General features: G+C 42.2%; 1 protein-coding gene across 11 annotated transcripts in view; it reads left to right on the plus strand.

The window, feature by feature from the left end:
• mib1 (MIB E3 ubiquitin protein ligase 1) overlaps positions 1-16279 on the plus strand; it is a 71071-nt gene extending 54792 nt beyond the window's left edge. The window contains exons 14-22 of one of the 11 annotated variants that reach the window (XM_074651608.1): positions 834-920; positions 1391-1549; positions 4236-4417; positions 5807-5996; positions 6101-6179; positions 6290-6463; positions 7979-8050; positions 8780-8880; positions 16127-16279. In XM_074651608.1, the coding sequence (XP_074507709.1) occupies positions 834-920; positions 1391-1549; positions 4236-4417; positions 5807-5996; positions 6101-6179; positions 6290-6463; positions 7979-8050; positions 8780-8880; positions 16127-16150 (1068 nt within the window). In that variant the 3' untranslated portion in view covers positions 16151-16279. Of the gene's footprint in view, positions 1-833; positions 921-1390; positions 1550-4235; positions 4418-5806; positions 5997-6100; positions 6180-6289; positions 6464-7978; positions 8051-8779; positions 8881-9220; positions 9416-10444; positions 12782-14862; positions 14993-16126 lie in introns of those variants that run through there. The other 10 variants (XM_074651607.1, XM_074651602.1, XM_074651603.1 and 7 more) reach the window with 10 other exon arrangements.
• Positions 16280-18783: the final 2504 nt, after the last annotated feature.

Here is an 18783-nt window from a genome sequence, read left to right on the forward strand (position 1 = left end):
CTATAAGTGCCTTTTTTTTTTATTGAATCCATACGGTTCACAGAGCCGCCAGGGGTATTCTTTAGTGCTGTTGGGCCCTCATATCCTCCTCCTCTTGCAATCATAGGTTCATGCTCTTTTTCCCTTCTGAGATTGCAGGTTTAACTCTCTGAAGATTAACACATACAGGAGTTTACAGCAGAAGTCACCTGACCAAGCGGTGAACTGGGTTAATTTGGATATGGTGCAAGGCAGCAATGTTGCTGCAACATTCCAACGCATGAACGCTCGCTGTGCAAGCTACCTTTCTTTCAGCCGGGGACGGCCTTTTTTCCTCCCAAGTCCCTGCAATGGGCTGGTTCGCAGTGATGGCTCAGCTTTCTATTCAGAAATTGCACCACGCTACAAGGTGCACTGCAGATTCCCTGCCAGCCAGCCAACCCAGCCAGCCAGTCAGTCAGTCTTATTACTTGGGGATTTCACACACTGCCTGATCACAATGCTTATCTTCCCTCCACATCTCCTCAGCTGAGGTGTTCGCAATTGGAAATGACAATCACATGCAGCGTTATTGTAGGATGCGTTTTTTTTTTTCCAACCCCCTAGGTGACACTTTGTTGGTCGGCAGGGTTGAAGGAAGGAAGGAAGGAAGGTTCTGTCAAGGCACATAAAGCCAGAATACAATCTTTCATGTGCTGAACAATTATTTTACTTTTTAACTGAATTATTTTTTTTGTCTACATTTATCACATATTTACGGGCACACAATGTATGTGTGACTCATTATGGTTGGCTGTTAATGTATGCACAAATGTCCATATGTTTATTGTGTGTGTTTGCTCCTCTCCTTCAAGGGCAGTGCCAGCTTAGACATCCAGAACGTCAACCAGCAGACGGCGTTACACCTGGCGGTGGAGCGTCAACACACCCAGATAGTCCGGGTTAGTGGGTCCTCTTCTTTCTTATGCTTCTATCATTTTCACTTCCACCACAAACTGTCTCTAGTTATCTCTCTATCAGTCCCTCATTCTGGAGTATACACAAAGGGGGAGCAGTACATCAGCGCAGCCCCACATTTAATTTACACTGGTGGATGTCCTGCAGTTGATAAAGTCCTGCTTCAGATTGATGCTGTGTAGGGAAATGCTCTGAGGCAGTGTCTTGGTTAGAGTCATTTGGCGTAGTATTGGATTGAGATTGCCACGTTGCCATCTTGTGGACTCAAGAAAAAATGCACTCCATAATTGGGGAGTACAACACCGAGGCAGCTCATTGTGAGCAGCAACCTTATAAATCAGCACTGTGGCATTTGCATTGTAGCATAAAATTAAAGCTGCTTTATGGTTATTGCTAGGGTTTCTGTTTGACTGCCTGTTTGCGTGACTGCTTATTTATGTGTCGTTCTTAACAGCTGCTGGTGCGGGCAGAGGCCAAGCTCGACGTGCAGGACAAGGACGGGGACACACCACTTCATGAGGCACTGCGTCACCACACGCTGTCCCAACTGCGACAGCTCCAAGATATGCAGGACGTCAGCAAAGTGGAGCCATGGGAACCCTCAAAGAACACAGTGCGTACACATCTATTATTAACCACCTCACTGGTCCTCTTAGATGGCAGTCGTTTACTTGGGTCAAGGTTCCTTAAGGTATCATAAGGCATCACAACATTACAGTGAAATGAAACCGCTTTGTGTGTTGTCTAACAGCCAAGAGATGCAGTTATCAACAAGAAAACAACAAACTGAAAACCCTGGAGGTCAATCGTAGAAAGCAGGAAATGTGGCACCTCATTATCCAATAGGCTGATGTGATTCAGTTAAACATTCCCCGATGTATTTGTCTACAAAAGGCACGCACATTAATGCAGCATGTTAACTTTAAACTACCGTCCATTGCTCAACTGCCACTCATGGCTCTTCAACGTTTAAAACCCATTTATATTCTACACCTGCTTTTTCCTGTTGAGGGTCTTACCAGCATAAATTTGACAGAACACTACGAGACACCCTGAACAAGACACCAGTGTATTCCAGGGCTGAGGCACATACAAACATATTCACACCTGGGGACAGTTGCTACCTCCTTTATACAACAGCCCGGCGCATGAAACAGAATAATGCACCTTTTGCAACTTGCTGCAGATTTTATGTATTTGAGATTGAAGAGCAGTACTCATGGTTGAGAGGGCAACAAGTCATCACCAATGGCTACTGTGTTTCTAGTAATCCTATAATAACTCTGGAGTAAACACACAGTAATAGAAACCCATGGTTATCTTTTCATACCAAAGCTTAACAGTGTCAGATCTGTGTTGGGAGCAAGGTCGTGTAATTCTGGTTGGCTAACTCACTTTAACCCCTTCTAACTTCTAACTAAGAGCAAACATTGAACTTTCTTTTTTAAAATTGAATTGAACACATAAGACTTCATAAAATCCAGATAATGAAAAAATAAGAAATGTGACAGGAGAGGTTAAGAAGCCTCAGGCTTATACAACGGATCTCCCCTCAACATAAAGAGAAAAACAAATAATACCAAAAAAAGGTAAAAAGGAAACTAAGCTAACATAATGTCGAAAAATACAACAAAAAATGAATGACAATAAAAAGCAGGAAAAATAACCAATCAGTAGACAAACTAAAGGGATTGTTTGTAAGAATCAGAAATTGCTTGTTAACAGCGACACCTGTTGCCGTTAAGTCAACGAAAGTCAGCATCCTGTTGCTCGGGCTCGCGCTTGTGCTTGCTCTACATAGACATGAACGAGCATCGCTCAACACAGTGAGGCGACACACGTCAGCTAAAACCACAATATCACTCTATATTTCACCGGCTTGGCAGTAATGTTAGCTGACCAGACGAAGGTCTCTCCGTGAATCGATGCTGATACTGTGTTTTCCTGCTTCAGCCTACCGACCGCGGCCGGAGGGAACGGGAGACACCGGAGTTTCCTTAGGTTTTCTAATGTCTTATGATGCCGGTATCTTCACTCTAGCTTTAAAACCGAGCCCGCTACAACCTAAAAATCGAGAGTTGCATTAATGCGTTAAATAAATTAGTGGCGTTAAAACGAACGTTAGCGCGTTATATCGGTTTAACGCGAGAGAACACACAAACCACATTCAGTAGGATTTTCTTTTTTTCTTCTAAAGCATCAGGTAGAGTGTGCAGTCACCTTCAGAAGTATGAGGCACGTTTGCTTTTTCAAGAGTTGAATACTTAGATTAGAGAGTGTAATCATGTCATGACATTTAGCATTTATGCTTTTGGCTGATTATATTTAGAGTTATCTTGGCAGCATTCTGCAGGACCTGTATACACACACCTGTCTGACGATCAGTAAGTGAACCACTGGCTCAGACAGGAAGCTCAGTTCTCCTTAGTCCCCCCACGTCATCTGCATCACTGGACAGCCTAGTCTGCACCGGCCCATCATCCAGACAGCAGCAGCACGGAGCAGCCAACCAGCTCGCTGCAGCCTCTTGACCAGCCTGAATGAGTTTGTCCCTCTGTAGAGGCCATGTCAGACCTGAACCCGCTCCATGTTAACACCACATCACTAATCCCTACAGGGACGAGTTTAAGGCTAGCTGCAGCTACAGACTTACCTGTCACCTTCTGTCTCCCTCCTACTTCTTTCTCGTCTCCTCCGCATCCTCTCTTCTATCCCCCTTTCCTGCCCTCCCTGGTTCCCCGCGGAGGAGCAGAACAGACAGACAGCGGGCCTAATTGAGATATGTGCAGTTGGGTCACTCTCCCATAGCTCTCCCCTCTGCTTCAAGATGAGAATTGAATTAGCCGGCCCGATGGCTCCATCAGCAGAGATGTAAAAGCTACTGGTTGAAGACAATCAGACATGGAAGGCCCAAATTGCTGGAGAGAGAGAGAGGCTTTGAGTTGGGGTAGACTGAGGGAGGCGATGAGCTGGAGGAGGGAGAAAGAGACGGGACAGTTAATGGGATTTTGGGTGGGGGGTGAGGGGGGTCACGCTGCCTGACGGCCATCTTAAAGCATGTCTTTGACTGGCTAATTAGTGGTGATCTGATAATACGTTAACATGGTCCATCTGAATTTAACTCTGAAGCCATCTGATTAATATTAAAATCAGGAGTCCTTACTCGTCATGCTCTTTACTCTAGTGAAAGTAGAGACTCTGGTCCCACTGGATTGAACTTGAAAACAATCTTTTATGTCAAAAGTGCCTGATGTGCCTCTGATGTATCTGTTTTCGTGTGTCTGTCTGGCTCCCTGCAGTTAATCATGGGCTTGGGCACCCAGGGGGCAGAGAAGAAGAGTGCAGCATCCATCGCCTGCTTCCTGGCAGCCAACGGAGCGGACCTGACCATTCGTAACAAGAAGGGCCAGTCCCCTCTAGACCTGTGTCCAGACCCCAGCCTCTGCAAGGCTCTGGCCAAATGTCACAAAGAGAAGAGCAGGTAAACATCCCTTAAAGGAACGGTTTGACATTTTAGGAAATACACCTATTTGCTTCCTGCCAGGAGTTAGATGGGAAGATCAATACCACTCTCATGTCTGTCTGTTAAATATGAAGCTGGAGACAAAAAGGCAGTTGGCTTAGTTTAGTGTAAAGACTGGAAACGGGGGGGAAACAGTACAAAGCGTATTCTCGAGTTGTAAGTTGGACAAAAGTGTATGAATGTAATGTAATGCCTGGACTGCAAGTAAACTAGTATGTCTAAAGCTCAATAGTTAACACATATCTAGTTTGTTTGTACAAAAGATAAGGTGAAAAGTCATCAACTTGTGGTGTTACGGGGGTTCATTTTTTATGCTTCGCTGTTTTTATGGATTAACTATCAAAACAGTCAGACAGACCTAGATTTAGAGACCTAGATCTATTTTATTTATTTCCTCTGCTTTTCACATTCATGTGTCCAAACAGCACCTAACTGCTCATCAAACTGACATTACGATGCTTCTGAAAAACTCTTTAAACAAAGAAGAAAACCTTTGCTACACACAGGAATGAAAAGGATGAAATTACAGGAATGTGTTTTTAAGTATATTCATGCACCCACAGTGACTGTAATGGCTGGTTCAGACTACACAATATCAGCCCGATTTTAACCAGACACGGCCGTCGTATGGTGTCTGCTCGTTCGACAATCGATCATTTTATCTTTTGTAGAGTGGCATAGTAGACGACAACTGACGCCGTGTCTGGGACGCCTCACGACGTCCCGACAGAAAGTCAAGCATGTTTGATTATTTCATCACAGCTGTGACTTTGAGCAATAGGAGCACAGAGCGATCTGCTGCGCAGGCGCGCTCAACTGTAAACTGTGGCGAAGCTAAAGAGGAACGATGTTGGTGCTGTGAGGTGGAATTGTGAAATTGAGGAAACATTTGTGGAGCTATGGCAACAACTTCCCAGCCTTTTTTAAGTTTGACATCACACACGTCGCGAAAGACGACCAGCGATGATTGGTCGGGGTCCGGCGTGTAGTCTGTCACGTCTCTCGGCCACGTCGCGACAAGAATTTATGACTCTCAATCGCCAAATCTGACATAGAACCATCATAACCGACAAAAATATTGTGTAGTCGGAACCAGCCGGGAAGCATAACACCTGACCCAGAAAAAAAAGAAGAGAGCACCATCTCAGGAAAATCATCAGCGACCTTATTGATTTCCATTCTTTGCTAAAAATGTTTCATGTAAGGCTTTGTTTCCTTCTCCTTCTATTCCTTTATTTAGTCTCTCTCTGTCTCACCCTATTTTCTTTGCTCTCCATCAGCCTCTCTTCCCTTTTTTAATCTCTTCTGTTCTCACACACACCGTGGTTTTTATTCTCAATGTTCCAGCGGCCAGGTCGGCACCCGCAGCCCGTCTCTGAACAGCAACATCGAGTCGCTGGAAGAGTGTATGGTGTGTTCGGACATGAAGAGAGACACTCTGTTCGGGCCCTGCGGACACATCGCCACCTGCTCCCTCTGCTCGCCTCGTGTCAAGAAGTGTCTCATCTGCAAGGATCAGGTCCAGTCCAGAACTAAGGTATCAGAAGCAGTACTACTATCTGTCCCACGCAGAACTAGATACACGATAAAGAGTGGGTACTTTTATTCGCTTTTGTTTTTTTTAATTTGTCCCCCCTGCAGATTGAGGAGTGCGTAGTCTGCTCTGACAAAAAGGCAGCCGTTTTGTTCCAGCCCTGTGGCCACATGTGCGCTTGTGAGAGTAAGTTATACCTCTTCTGACCAGCTGCTGAATTATAAAAAAACACACTGTACCCAGAATCAACTTTGCTTTCAGGTTCTGACCAATGTGTGTTTTGTTGTCGTCACCAGACTGTGCTAGCCTCATGAAGAAGTGCGTACAGTGCCGGGCTGTGGTAGAACGCCGCACTCCCTTTGTTCTCTGCTGTGGAGGGAAAGGTATGGAGGATGAAGCCGCTGATGATGATGATGATGATGATGATGATGATGATGATGATGATGATGATGATGATGATGATGACCTTAGTGAGTGAATCTTCCACACGTTCCCTTTTAATTCTTTTAATTTCCCTTTCTTTCTTTTCTAGTTTCCACTTCTTTCAAAATATCTGCTTTTATCTTTTTGCTTTGTCGCTGCCTTGCTTACGCATTTTATTCCTTTTGTTTGCATCACTGATACATTGTTTTTGTTGTTGTTTTTTCATCCTAGTAGACTTGTTAGAAAATGTACAAATGAAGTCAGACATTTGAATCAGTTAATCTTATTTCTTTTACCACTACAAGATCTGGCATGTTTTTAATCTTTGCATCCATTTTTTTATCATTTCATTTTGTTGTAGCTTCTATTTAGATTCTGGCTGATATGGACAGTGGCTTCACAAGTGCTTGGCTGCCAAAGAGATCCTCCAAAGAAAGAGGATTTTGTGTTTTCAGATCATAATCTTGTTATATGTAGGATCTCAGAAGCCATTTTCCAAATTGAGTTTTGCTGACCCGCACTGAATAATACAATAATGTCCTAATATACAGACAACCCGATTACCTTATTGATGTTTCGGTGGCCTCTTAAGAGATTGACTAATCACGTTCACATAAAAATGGATGAACTTATTTGTAAACATATGCTAAACGACCTGTAGTCATAATGATAAATACGCATATTAATACTCCCATGAATGTGAAAAATAAGTGAATTATAACCCCTACCTCGGAGAACATTTCAGTTTTGGAATGATAACATATTTTACATAAACAAGCGTGTTCTTTCAGTCGCACACACGCCCTGAATGTCATCAGTTTTACCCAGAACTGTCCAGCGGCTAGTGATTTAATATAGTGTGTAAGTATATTTATTTTTGGTTGCATTCACAATCCATCTTCTTGTCTACAGGTTGAACACAGTGTTTTATTGCCCATAACCTTCTTTTAGTGGTGCATCTCACCGGTGGTTATTCCTATCGTGTTTTCCACATTTTTTATGTTGAGTTAAAAGGGAAACTGTTGTAAGTTCACTAACTTCATGTTGAAATATCTTTACATTTCTCCGCGTGTCACCTTGTTGGCAAATCGAACTCGCAGCAGTCGTTACCAAAACGTGCAAAAAAAAGCGACATACACTCATGCAAGGGGCAGCATTGATTGTTTACCTCCTCTCCCTTCATCCCAGTAACACTGACTGTCGACGTCTGTTACGAAAGCAAATCTAGTGCACGAGATTCATCTGTCACTTTGGTTATTTTGACTTCCCTTACTTCTCTGACGTAATGTACTTCTAACAGGCGTTAGACTCATGCTTTAGCGTTGGCTGATGGCAAAGAGAGGAACCACTTGCCGCTCTGCATTTGAACTATTAATTCCACACAGAGGAGGCTTCCCTTTCTTTCCCCTCGATCACTGTTTCCAACTTGCTAGCTTTCTCTCTTCAAATCCTGTCTCTGAAACCTCCCTTAGAGGCTGTAGTGAGTAGTTTTTGGTCCCCAGGCCAGCTGTTGAGCTGGCGAGGACCGCTCCCGCTATAACAATGTGACTGGTTATCCCCAGCAGGGAGTTCTAACACTATGGCAGGGGGATCGCAGGATCTTCTCCAGCCCAACAATCTGGCACTAAGTTGGTGTAAGTATACCTCTATGATCCCCTCCCTTATCAGACCCCTTTTTTGAAAGAGCTCCCCCCAGTGCTGCCCTGGCCCCCATCCCCTCCCCTTAAACCCCCCTCCCTTTGTTTTTCAGTGACACACACACACACACACACACACACACACACACACACACTAAACAGTATATGCTGATATACAGTATATAAGAATCACATTGGTGCTCACTGTTTCTGGCAGATGTTTGCCAGTCTGGAGTGCACAACAGGGCCTCAGTCCAGCTAATTCTTGTTGAGTGCTCAGATAATATATTCACACTGGTATCATTATACTCATGCATCCTGTGGCTCGTACAGTGCCAATAGGGTTGTATGATGCCTGTGTCAGTTTATGTTTCAGATAATTACATTGAATTCAAGTCCTTTAAGAATGAATGCCAACACAGACTGCTAGAGCCCAAATTTTGATCTGCCAAACATTAAAATTCACAGTGCATGTGTTTGTGATCCACGCTTGTTTACAAAACACATGTTTTAAACAGAAATCTAGCTCCCAGCTTGTTTCTGAACGGCGATGTCGGCGTGGCTGCTTTTCAGTTTTATTGGCAATATAGTTTATCATTATGAGGATTAGGAGAAGGTTGATGTGGCCGCTGGCGCAGCCTCTTAATTTGTCTAGTCTCTCGGCTGGTAACTGAATTCCCTTTTTTCCCCCCCTCAACATATCTGTGTGCTGTCGCATCCAAACAGCCAGCGGAAACATCCCGGCCTTGCAGAGAGACAAGGACAACACCAACGTCAACGCAGATGTTCAGAAGCTACAGCAACAGCTCCAGGACATCAAGGAACAGGTGAGTCCAAACTGTCTGGACTGTAGGACAGAGGTCACACACACCTATATTTGATTAGTCTATTGAAGGGTTTTTCCAAATGGATTAAAAAAGTGGTAAATAGTGAAAAATGTCCATCACAAGTTCCCAGTTGATGTCTTCAATTTGCTCTTAAAATCATATCAAAGCAATTCTTCACATTTGAGCCATTAAATCTGCAGCATTTTTTCCTTGATAAATGATTTAAATAGGGTTGGGGCGATATGGCGGTATACACCGTGCAACGGTAGAAATGTGTCAACCGGTAGAGATTTGGCAATACTGTTTCCACCGCGGCATGCAATTCGCATGATTCTTGCAGGATTTCACGATTCTCTTTTGATCTCGCGATATCATGATCTCGCAAATCCAGCTTCCTCGCAAGGTAACGTGATTTGGGCAGACACGGAGGAGGAGAGTGAAGTTGTAAACACACAGCAGGAAGGAGGAGGCATCCCAACCAACCCAAGATGAAGGAAGAACTCCGGTTACACGATTACCAGACATTTGCACACTGTAGTTTGTTTTGTATCGTCAGCTTTTTTGAAATAAAACATGAGCAAATCATGCAGGAAAAGTCGTCTTTCTGTTGTTTTGGTATACTCTAAAATACACATTTGTGTGATTTTTATATCGCTGACTGAAGCCAAGCTGGAATTTATTTACACCTGTTAACCTTAAAATGACCTTGACATTGTTATCAGGACCTTTGTTTTACTCCTTTGAGTCTTTTGTTTTAAACCCAAGTGTTGTCTCATGTGAAGCGGTTGTATTTGTTTGTGTAGAAGTTCCAAATAGAAGAAGAAAATAATCAAATGTGATGAAGTACAGTATGGTTATATTTAACCATTTCTTAATTGAATTTACAGATTATCACTATGTATCGTGATATATACCGTTACCGTGATATCAAATGATATTTACCGTGATAGAAGACTTTGACCATATCGCCCAGCCCATGATTATTTTTTGCTTGATTGTCAAATGAATCAATCAGCTAATTATTTCAGCTCTACTGAGAATTATTTTTATTTTTAAGACCAAATTGATGACGGGGCAGTGGTCGGTTCAATCCCCCGGACCGCATCCCTCATTACCACCACTGAGGTGCCCTTAAGCAAGGCCCTTAACCCCGACTGCTCCAGTGGAGCCGCTCCTTACATCACACTGTGGTTATACTGGATCCAAGTGTGAATGTGATCAGGGCGTTCCTGAAGAAGAGAGCATTGCTCTCAGTGAAACTCCCCCCTGAATGAAACCAAATAGCTGCTATAGAAGCTGCTATAGTAACTAGCACCAAGGCTTTGCAGGACATTCAGAGCTCTACCATTTCTGTTAAAAGATAATGTTTTACCTTGATGTGGCGTCACACTTTTTTTATATAGACACAAACCACCAGGTGTGGCTCGTGAACTACTACGGCAGTATAAAATGAAAATGGGTGATATAAAATGTTGTGTGATCAAACGGATGCCTGCATCATAAAGTTTTTTTTGCAAGTTGAAATGACTTTTTTATCACAACAAAACCTGAACTGTGATTGCAGACTATGTGTCCGGTGTGTCTGGACCGGCTGAAGAACATGATCTTCATGTGCGGCCACGGCACCTGCCAGCTGTGTGGGGACCGAATGAGCGAGTGCCCCATCTGCCGCAAGGCCATCGAGCGCCGCATCCTCCTTTACTAGACCCCCCCCCCCTCTCTTTCTCTCCCTACAGACTCTTTCTCTTTCTCTTAAACACCGACACCGCGCCCGCAAAGCCACAATCACACCAGCTGCTGCTGCTGCTGCCGCTGCTCGACCATCCCCACAGCACCCGAGTCAGCCAGCCAAGGGCGTTCTCAAATGTCTTATTGGACACAACAAATGCTCTCTTAATGGTTTGATTGTGTTCAGATGGATTTTCTGTTGCAAAACAAGGAAAAAAAATATCGGTTTTGCTGTTCTGTCGTGTGTCCTAACTGGAGCAAGAACGATGCTTGCATCGTAGGCGTCGACCCGTTTTCTCAGTTTTCTCTCCACCTTTCTTTTCCCGCCGTCCCCCTTTCTCATTCTCCTTTTCTGTGTCTCTGTTTTTACTTGATATGTGAAAGATCTTTTCTCTGATTGAGTCCATGACGGCTCCTTTTTGGATATGAACTTGAGGGGCCCATTTCTGGATTTCATCCTAGAAACGGCTCCGAGCAATTTCAGAAGTGTAAAGGAGGCGATGTAGCGGTCGGCCTGATACCTTTTTTTGATGTAAAGTTCTCACGCATCTGTCGCAGTCGATTGCCAGCTGCAGTCGAGTTTTATTGTATTTGTAAATCTTTATGCACGTGTATTTGGTATCGGAAGCTCCAGATGTGGATCTTAAAGTACTTAATTTTTTCACGACAGTATGGCAAACTTGTGACACATTACTGTTCAAAGGTCCGGTGAGTGTTTTAGCTTCATGTCTGTGTTCAGTTTGGCCGTCGTGACACGCTGTATGCCGACTGTCCTCGCAGTTGAAGACCAGATGTTGGCAGTTTTGCACTAGAAAAGCTGAGTCAGGGTAAAAAAAAGCTCTTTTCTGCGCTGACTTTTTGGAGGTCCACTTCAGCTCAGTGCTAAAACACAGATAGAGTTGTAGTAACTGCCAGGGAGCACACCACACCCGTACTTTGTTTACCAAGCTGTACCAAGAACGGCGGCGGTGGCGGTGTTGCAACGCCCTTTTTTTTTGGCTGCGAATCCCTCCGCCGCCGTGTAGCGATTCAACACAAACTCATTCAGCTTCTGTCCAGTGATCAGCCCCCCCAGTTGTACCTGTTTGTTGTACACACAAACTCACACGATGCAAAACACTTCTGTAACAAGAGTATCTTGTCACAACTTGATGTTAAACTGTTTGAACTTTGAGGTGGTATTGTCTGACAAAAAAATGTACAATTCAACGAGCATTGCTAATTTACCATTGACGACTCTGTGCCATTTGCTTCCAAAAATCTACTTGTTAAATAACATGTATGGGGATAAGGTGCTCTTTATCTTGTATTACTTTTTTTTTTTTTATTTAAGTGTATTTCCTTTTTCTCAAAAAATCAACATTTATTGAGCTAGAGAGTACAATCTATTAGAACACTAAGATGAAAATGTAGAATAAATTATTTTGTATTGCTGCCCAAAAAAAATAGGATTTATAGGTATCACTGCCTTCCTAATATGTAGCCTCAAAAATCTCTAACATTCTGCTTTGATATTAATGTTGAGATACGTTTGTGATGTTTTTCGTTTTTGCTTTTTCGTTGGCAATAGCTTTCTAGCAATCATCAGTAGAAGTCTCTAAAAATAGGTCTCTGTAAGCCTAACCTGTTTGTTTGTGAAGCAGGAAAAAAAAAGACATTTTGTTGTCAAAAGTGTCAAGTATCTTTTCACCAGTGTTTTATTTGGGAGGAAAGCTAATGATTTTCTAAAGACAGAACTTGCCTTACCTCTTTTAAAAGGCAGTTGCCCACGTGGAGGCTCAGCAAAGGTGGCTCGCTCGCTCCGCTATGTGGGATTTGCAACCGCATACAAGCATTTTTTTCTTTCCCTTTTATGACTGAAAGCAACTTTTTTTTGAGTAACAGTTTTGATTCTTTTCATTGATCATGATAACACTTTAAGCTAGAAGCACTAATACGCTTTATGGTAGTGTTGTCTTGTTATGGTTGTTATGAAAAAAAGCCTATTTTGTACTTTATTTTCAATACCTGTTAACTGTCCTGTTGGAAATGTATCAGTAGTATTTTTTTCTTTGGCATGAATGTTTTGACATATGCAGTACGACATGTATCATGGAAACCGTTCAGTCTGTATTGCTAATAAGTGCTTTTAAAAACAACCATATAGCTGAAATAAAGTTCGACATGAACCACGGGGACATTTAGAAGTGTTTTTCTAACTTCTTCTTCATGAGCTTGTTTTGTTTTCCAACTCGAGCTCAGATGTAGTTATCCTCTTTTAAAAGCAGAAAATTAGCATTTTGTTGCTTTTGTCCTGCTGTGCAGCGTCTGCCTTCGCAGAGGGAGACGGGGTGGCAGAGATGGGAGGTGTGAGCTAATTGAAAATGCTAACACCTAATAATGACTCAGCACCAGCGTGTGATAGGTCAGCTATGCTAATCAGGAGAGGGGAAAAAAGAGTAAAGTAAAACCACTCAGGAGACCCAGATAGAGTGATGCATCTTCTCCAGTGAAGCCGGTGACATCTCCCTATAGCGCTAAGAAATTATGACCAAAGGCCATTTATGTTCTAGCTCATCGACTAGTCCATTCATAACCTGGACATCTTTGGGGCCTCGGCTCACATGCGGCCGCTCATAACAAAGGCATCCATCATGCTGTCGCCCCTCTCGCTCCGTCACTGCACGCTGACTGTAGGGGAGACTCTGACACCTTTTCATTCCCTCTCAGATCTCTGTGACTTGGCGCGAGTCCTAGACGGTCGCTGTGTCGTCTGGTGTCATGTCTGTGGTGCTTTGTCATTTTACACTCAAGTACTTGTCTTTAAACCAACGGGCCCTCATGTGGTTTACCTGTTACAGTGTTAGACAGTGACGTGAATGGCAGATGATGCTGCTGGCCTCTTTGTCACCATTTCCTGCATGGAGAATATATATATATACACTATATGGCCATAAGTATGTGGACACTAGGGCTGCCTCCTCTTAGTCGATTAGTCGACTAAGGTTTCTTATTTCCAAGAAACTTATGAGCACATCTCTGGTAAACACAAGATTTAAAGTGGTGCTTTTGTGTGATTCTTTGTGGAGAAACTCTGATCTGTCGATTAAATCAACTAATCGATTAGCCGACAACAATCGACTTAAGAATTTCTTTGGTCGAGTACGACCCTAGTGGACACTCCAGTCGCTTCAACATGTTTACTTCTGCAGCTTTTTTAAATGTTTGGGCCCCTTAGTTTCACTCAAGGGAAATCTTAATGCTTTGTCATACAATGATGTTGTAAAATGATAATTATTTTTGTAGATTACCTCATTTTACCAATGCTTTTTAGGATGATTGACATTCTTTAATTAATCGTTTTATGTAATTTTTACTGTTCAAAATGTCCCTGTTTTTGTGAAGCATTTGCATTAGGGCTGCAACTAACAATTATTTTCATTGTTGATTATTTTCACTGTTGATTATTTTCACTGTTGATTATTTTCTCGATTAATCGATTAGTTGTTTGGTCTATAAAATGTCAGAAAATGTTGAAAAATGTCATCAGTGTTTCCAAAAGCCCAAGATGACGTCCTCAAATGTCTTGTTTGTTCACGACTCAAAGATATTCAGTTTACTGTCACAGAGGAGTAAAGAAACCAGAAAATATTCACATTTAAGAAGCTGGAATCAGAACATTTTCACTTTTCTTTCTTAAAAAATTACTCAAACTGATCAATCGATTATCAAAATAGTATGCAATTAATAGTTAACGATTAATTAACTAGTTGATTAATCGTTGCAGCTCTAGTTTGCACATTGCCTGTAGTGTTAGTAGCTGTTTGGCTTGGCGGAGTGATATGCAGTGAAGTGATGTATTAGTTACCCTGCAGAAGCTGGGATATGGCTTTATCCATCACCCAAAAGTAGGGCTGTATCAAAGGCTTAGTTTCATTATCGAGTAATCTGCTGATTATTTCCTTGATTAAAGTCACAAAATAGTGAGAAATGCCCATCACAATTTCCCCCAACCCAAGGTGAAGGCAACAAATCCTAAAACTGGATCAAGCTGGACCCAGAATATGTTTGTATTTTATGCTTAATAAATTACAAAAATGATGAATACATTTTTAAAATAGTTGCCGATGGCAACAGCTTGAGGAAGGCCCTTTATAGCCTGCCATGAGTGGCTGACCTCACTGATGCTCTTGTGGCTGAATAGGAGAAAAGGCTGGTTAGCAGCATATTAATGGCCAGAGTTTTTGCTTGTCCTTTTACTTTTGGCCATGTCAGAATCATAGAAACCATAAAATTCAACCATCCGAATAGTCTGCATGCTGAACAGAGACATCCAGGGGGGTGAATGTCAGGACCAGGCTGATGTCCATCATTTCCAGACTGGCCCTGCCGTGCTGACTGACTGTCAGGGTTGCTGGAGACGCCGCTATCTCTCCCCTGGCCGCGGTCTGATCCTGGGGAGGATCCCTGACTGCCACGCCTGCATGCCGTTCTCAGCAGTGCAGTGTTTGCTGACTGGACTGCAGGGGTTGTTACTCCCACACATGGGGGGTCAGCTAATCCACCGGCCGCCCTGCGGAGCGTGAGTGATGGTGGCTTCGGAGCTGCAGGCTTCACCGAGCAGAAGATAGAGATGAATTGGACCCCTGGAGAGGAGAGCGGGCGACCACGATCGGGAGAGTGACTGTGACCCTGCTTCAAGTCTCTGCTGTGATCACTGAGAAGGGTCAGTGACATCCATCTGCCGGTGGAGTCAGCATGGCCGCGGGGGAGGAAAGAGCGCGTTCCCCCCTCAGGCTTCGCCCTTGGCGCTGGTTTTGAAGTTATGACCTGACAGAAATGAATACATTCACTGCACATTTACTGTAAAATGAAGCCCTGACAACAGGGCTTTGACATGCAGCTTTCAGAGCGCATCACAAGGTGGCAGTACATCCAATGACTAAACACTGCAGGCCTCCGCTGTCATAGATGCACTTTTTATTTGTGGTGCAGAGGACAAATCAAGAAAATGTACAATAAGTCACGCTGGACACATTCTATTTTGGTGTGACAGAGATACCATCATTCATCTATAGAGGTTATTCACTAGTTGTTTCAGAGCTGCAGGCTCGAGTTGTTAATCCTCACCTCGGGGCCGGCGGCAGGAAATGCAACAGTTTAAATTTACTACCACGTCTTGATTCAGAACTTGAGCTAAACATGTTGTGATCCCCTTGTGTGAAACAGTCTGATGAGTAACTGTCTGAGCCAAACTGAAGCCCAGAGAACAAGAAGCGAAGATCATTCAGCATCCAAAACAAAAGGTTTACCAAATGAACACTAGATGCATTTTTTCTGATTTCACCGCATCGATTTATGAGGTCTCATTGGAAAATGATTTCTAGGTCTGGCATACGTTCGACCAACAGAAAAGAGGGCAAAGTCAGTGTATTAGACCTTGAATCTTTGCCATCTGCAACACATTTCTTTTTTACACAACGTTATTTTTCAAATTCTCAATGTCAGTGTTTCCTTTTTCCTTTTTTAAAACCTGCAGAAATCAATTCTTCCCTGGATTTGAGTCGGACCACACGGATAAAAGAAAAGGGGAGAAACACTTCTTCCCATCTATTTTGGCCACTTGGGCTTTCCTTCCATGTTGGAAGGAATCGATCGCTGGCTGTCTGAAGGTCCTCTCCCTCTCTTCCTGCCTCATGTCATCCAGTTCAGAAGTCTGGTTGGATTTATTGTCTCGGTTTATGGCAGGGCTGAGCAAAGTGCAATCTAGCTGTCTGGACTCTTCGAGGACCAGAGGAGAAGGGAACGGCCTGAAGATTTATTTGTGGGACCAATTTTTGGACTTTTAATTGGGACATTCGATAAACTGTTTTTGTTGTGGTTCATTTACAGTTAGAATAAAGTTCAGTCATGGCTGCAGTTATCGCAAACATTCAGGGATTTGGTTTCACTCAATGTCTCCAAATGTGATATAAGCACTCATGTGTTTGTGTGTTCGCAGGGTGGGTTGGTGTACCTGAAAGCAGCAGCCCCACCTCCACAGTAAAGCCATAAACTCTCCTACAGATCTCTCCTCACAACATATAGGCCCCTGACGTGCTGATTGCTTTATTGATATTGATCAGGGCAAAGTGTCAAACCACTCGTCCATCTCTCTCTCAGTGGTGGGTGGTTGTTATTTATGCATGCAGAGGGAGAAGATTAACACAAACAACACTCCCGTATGCGTTGGTATAAAACTCCTATAAGTAAAAGAAGCAAAAAGTAACGTGTGTAAGAAAACTGGCAAAAAAAATGGTCAATTTTGAGATTTGGGGCTATTTTGCTTCCATAACATGTCGTCTTTCAGACTAGTGGAAAGAAAACATCCAAAATACACATTTAGCTGTTTATTTTACTACTTTGTCTGTTTGCGTCTGTAGATTTCTCTTAAATTCAACCAAACTTAATATTAGATAATGCCTCATTTGCATATTTAAATATAAAATTTCAGAAAACTTGTGATAAAAAAAATGAATTGTGTTAATGTAAGTAATCAACCGGGGAAGTTTCATGGTGATATCTATTAATTATTTTTTGTTTTATCCTATTCACCTGTAGTGTCTTGCAAAAATTTATGAAATTTTACAATCCATATCTTTAAAGGCCGTTTTCTCAAAATGATTTCTTTCTCAGACTCTGAGCCAGAAATCTCTACTTCAGTAGCACTTACATGCACCAAACTTTGCATTTTCATTCCTATCTATATTCTGAAGGTTTTTGCAGAGGGGTTTGTTCATATATCATTCACAGCCTGATTTATGGAATATTTTATTCACATGGCGGAAATAGTTTTTTTTATAGCTGACAGTATTTTATGATTTATGGAGTGATAAAAAAGAGATATCCAAAATCCCCTCTGTAAAAACCAAGAATTTTTTAACCTGGCTTTATCCAATGTTCAGATTTCTGTTCTGGAAATGTATGCAAATTAGCACATATTTGATAAGATAATGCCTCATTTGCATATTCAATTTCAGAAAACTTGTAATACAAAAAATAATTGCCTTAATGTAAGTAATGAACTGGGAACGTTTAATGATATCTATTAGTTCAATTTTTTACCCTATTCACCTGGAGATATAAGATTGTGTGGAAATGTAATACAATATTTTAAAAAAATATACTTCTAATTACATTTGTATTATACAAACATAAATGTGCATTCGGTATAAGAACAGACGGCTGCATCAGTATTCCTTACCCAATACAAATTACTCCCAGTTCAGTGTTTAAGGACAAATTGCATCAATTGCAGATACTTTGGCATTATCACAGTTAATTTAGCTTCTCTTTTAAAGGCCCACAGCTTTCATTCTGAGGTGATTTAATTATCTCCGTTTAACGATTTTGACAAAGTAAAACTTGGCTTTTAACATCACCACACCAGATATTGTGTGGCTTTTGACCTGTTGCTCGTAGCCGCAGTCAGTCGCTGTCCTTATCATCCCGGCACGATTGGAGGCCGGAGCCTGCAAGCCACATTTACAGTGCAAATGTTATCGTTCCAATGACACTTTAAACAGCCTTTATCAATATATAGTCATTCAAGGTTTATGAGCTTTGATAAAATGCCACTAGCCATGCAGGGCCATTACAACGTGCAGCTACGAGGCACATTTCTACATTATTATTTCCCGTGGATCATCTGGAACTTTTAATGCTCAGCAGGTAAAATAAACACTTGGTGTGTGAAGAGGACGAAGTGGCCTAAGTGCAAAAGATATTGATTTCCTCCTCAGGAAGAGCAGCGTGAGGGCAAACTACAGTGTGAGTTTGGCAGAACCTTATCATCTTATTATCTTTAAAACAGTGGGTTATCATAATTGCTTACTTAATAATTCTATAAAACTGTGGAGGTGCAACCTTTGCCTGGGCAGTAAACTGTCGAGTGCTTTTGATGCTGAGATTGAAAAGATTCCTGACGAGGGTTAGAAATGCTGCAACCTATTAATTTTATAGGCTAGATTACAAACACTAACACACCAGTCATTTCCAGTCACGTAAAATGGTTTAAAACACATAAATAAGTCGTGTGTTTTTTTCATGACATTTTTAATTTCCTTTGCCTTAACATAAATGTGAAAATATTTTCAAAATCGGTCAAACTGTTTGGCTGAAAAGTGAGTTTTTCTTATCATACTATGTCTAGTATTT

This window comes from Sebastes fasciatus, chromosome 11, assembly GCF_043250625.1.
Source record: "Sebastes fasciatus isolate fSebFas1 chromosome 11, fSebFas1.pri, whole genome shotgun sequence".
Classification (NCBI taxonomy): Eukaryota; Metazoa; Chordata; class Actinopteri; order Perciformes; family Sebastidae; genus Sebastes; species Sebastes fasciatus.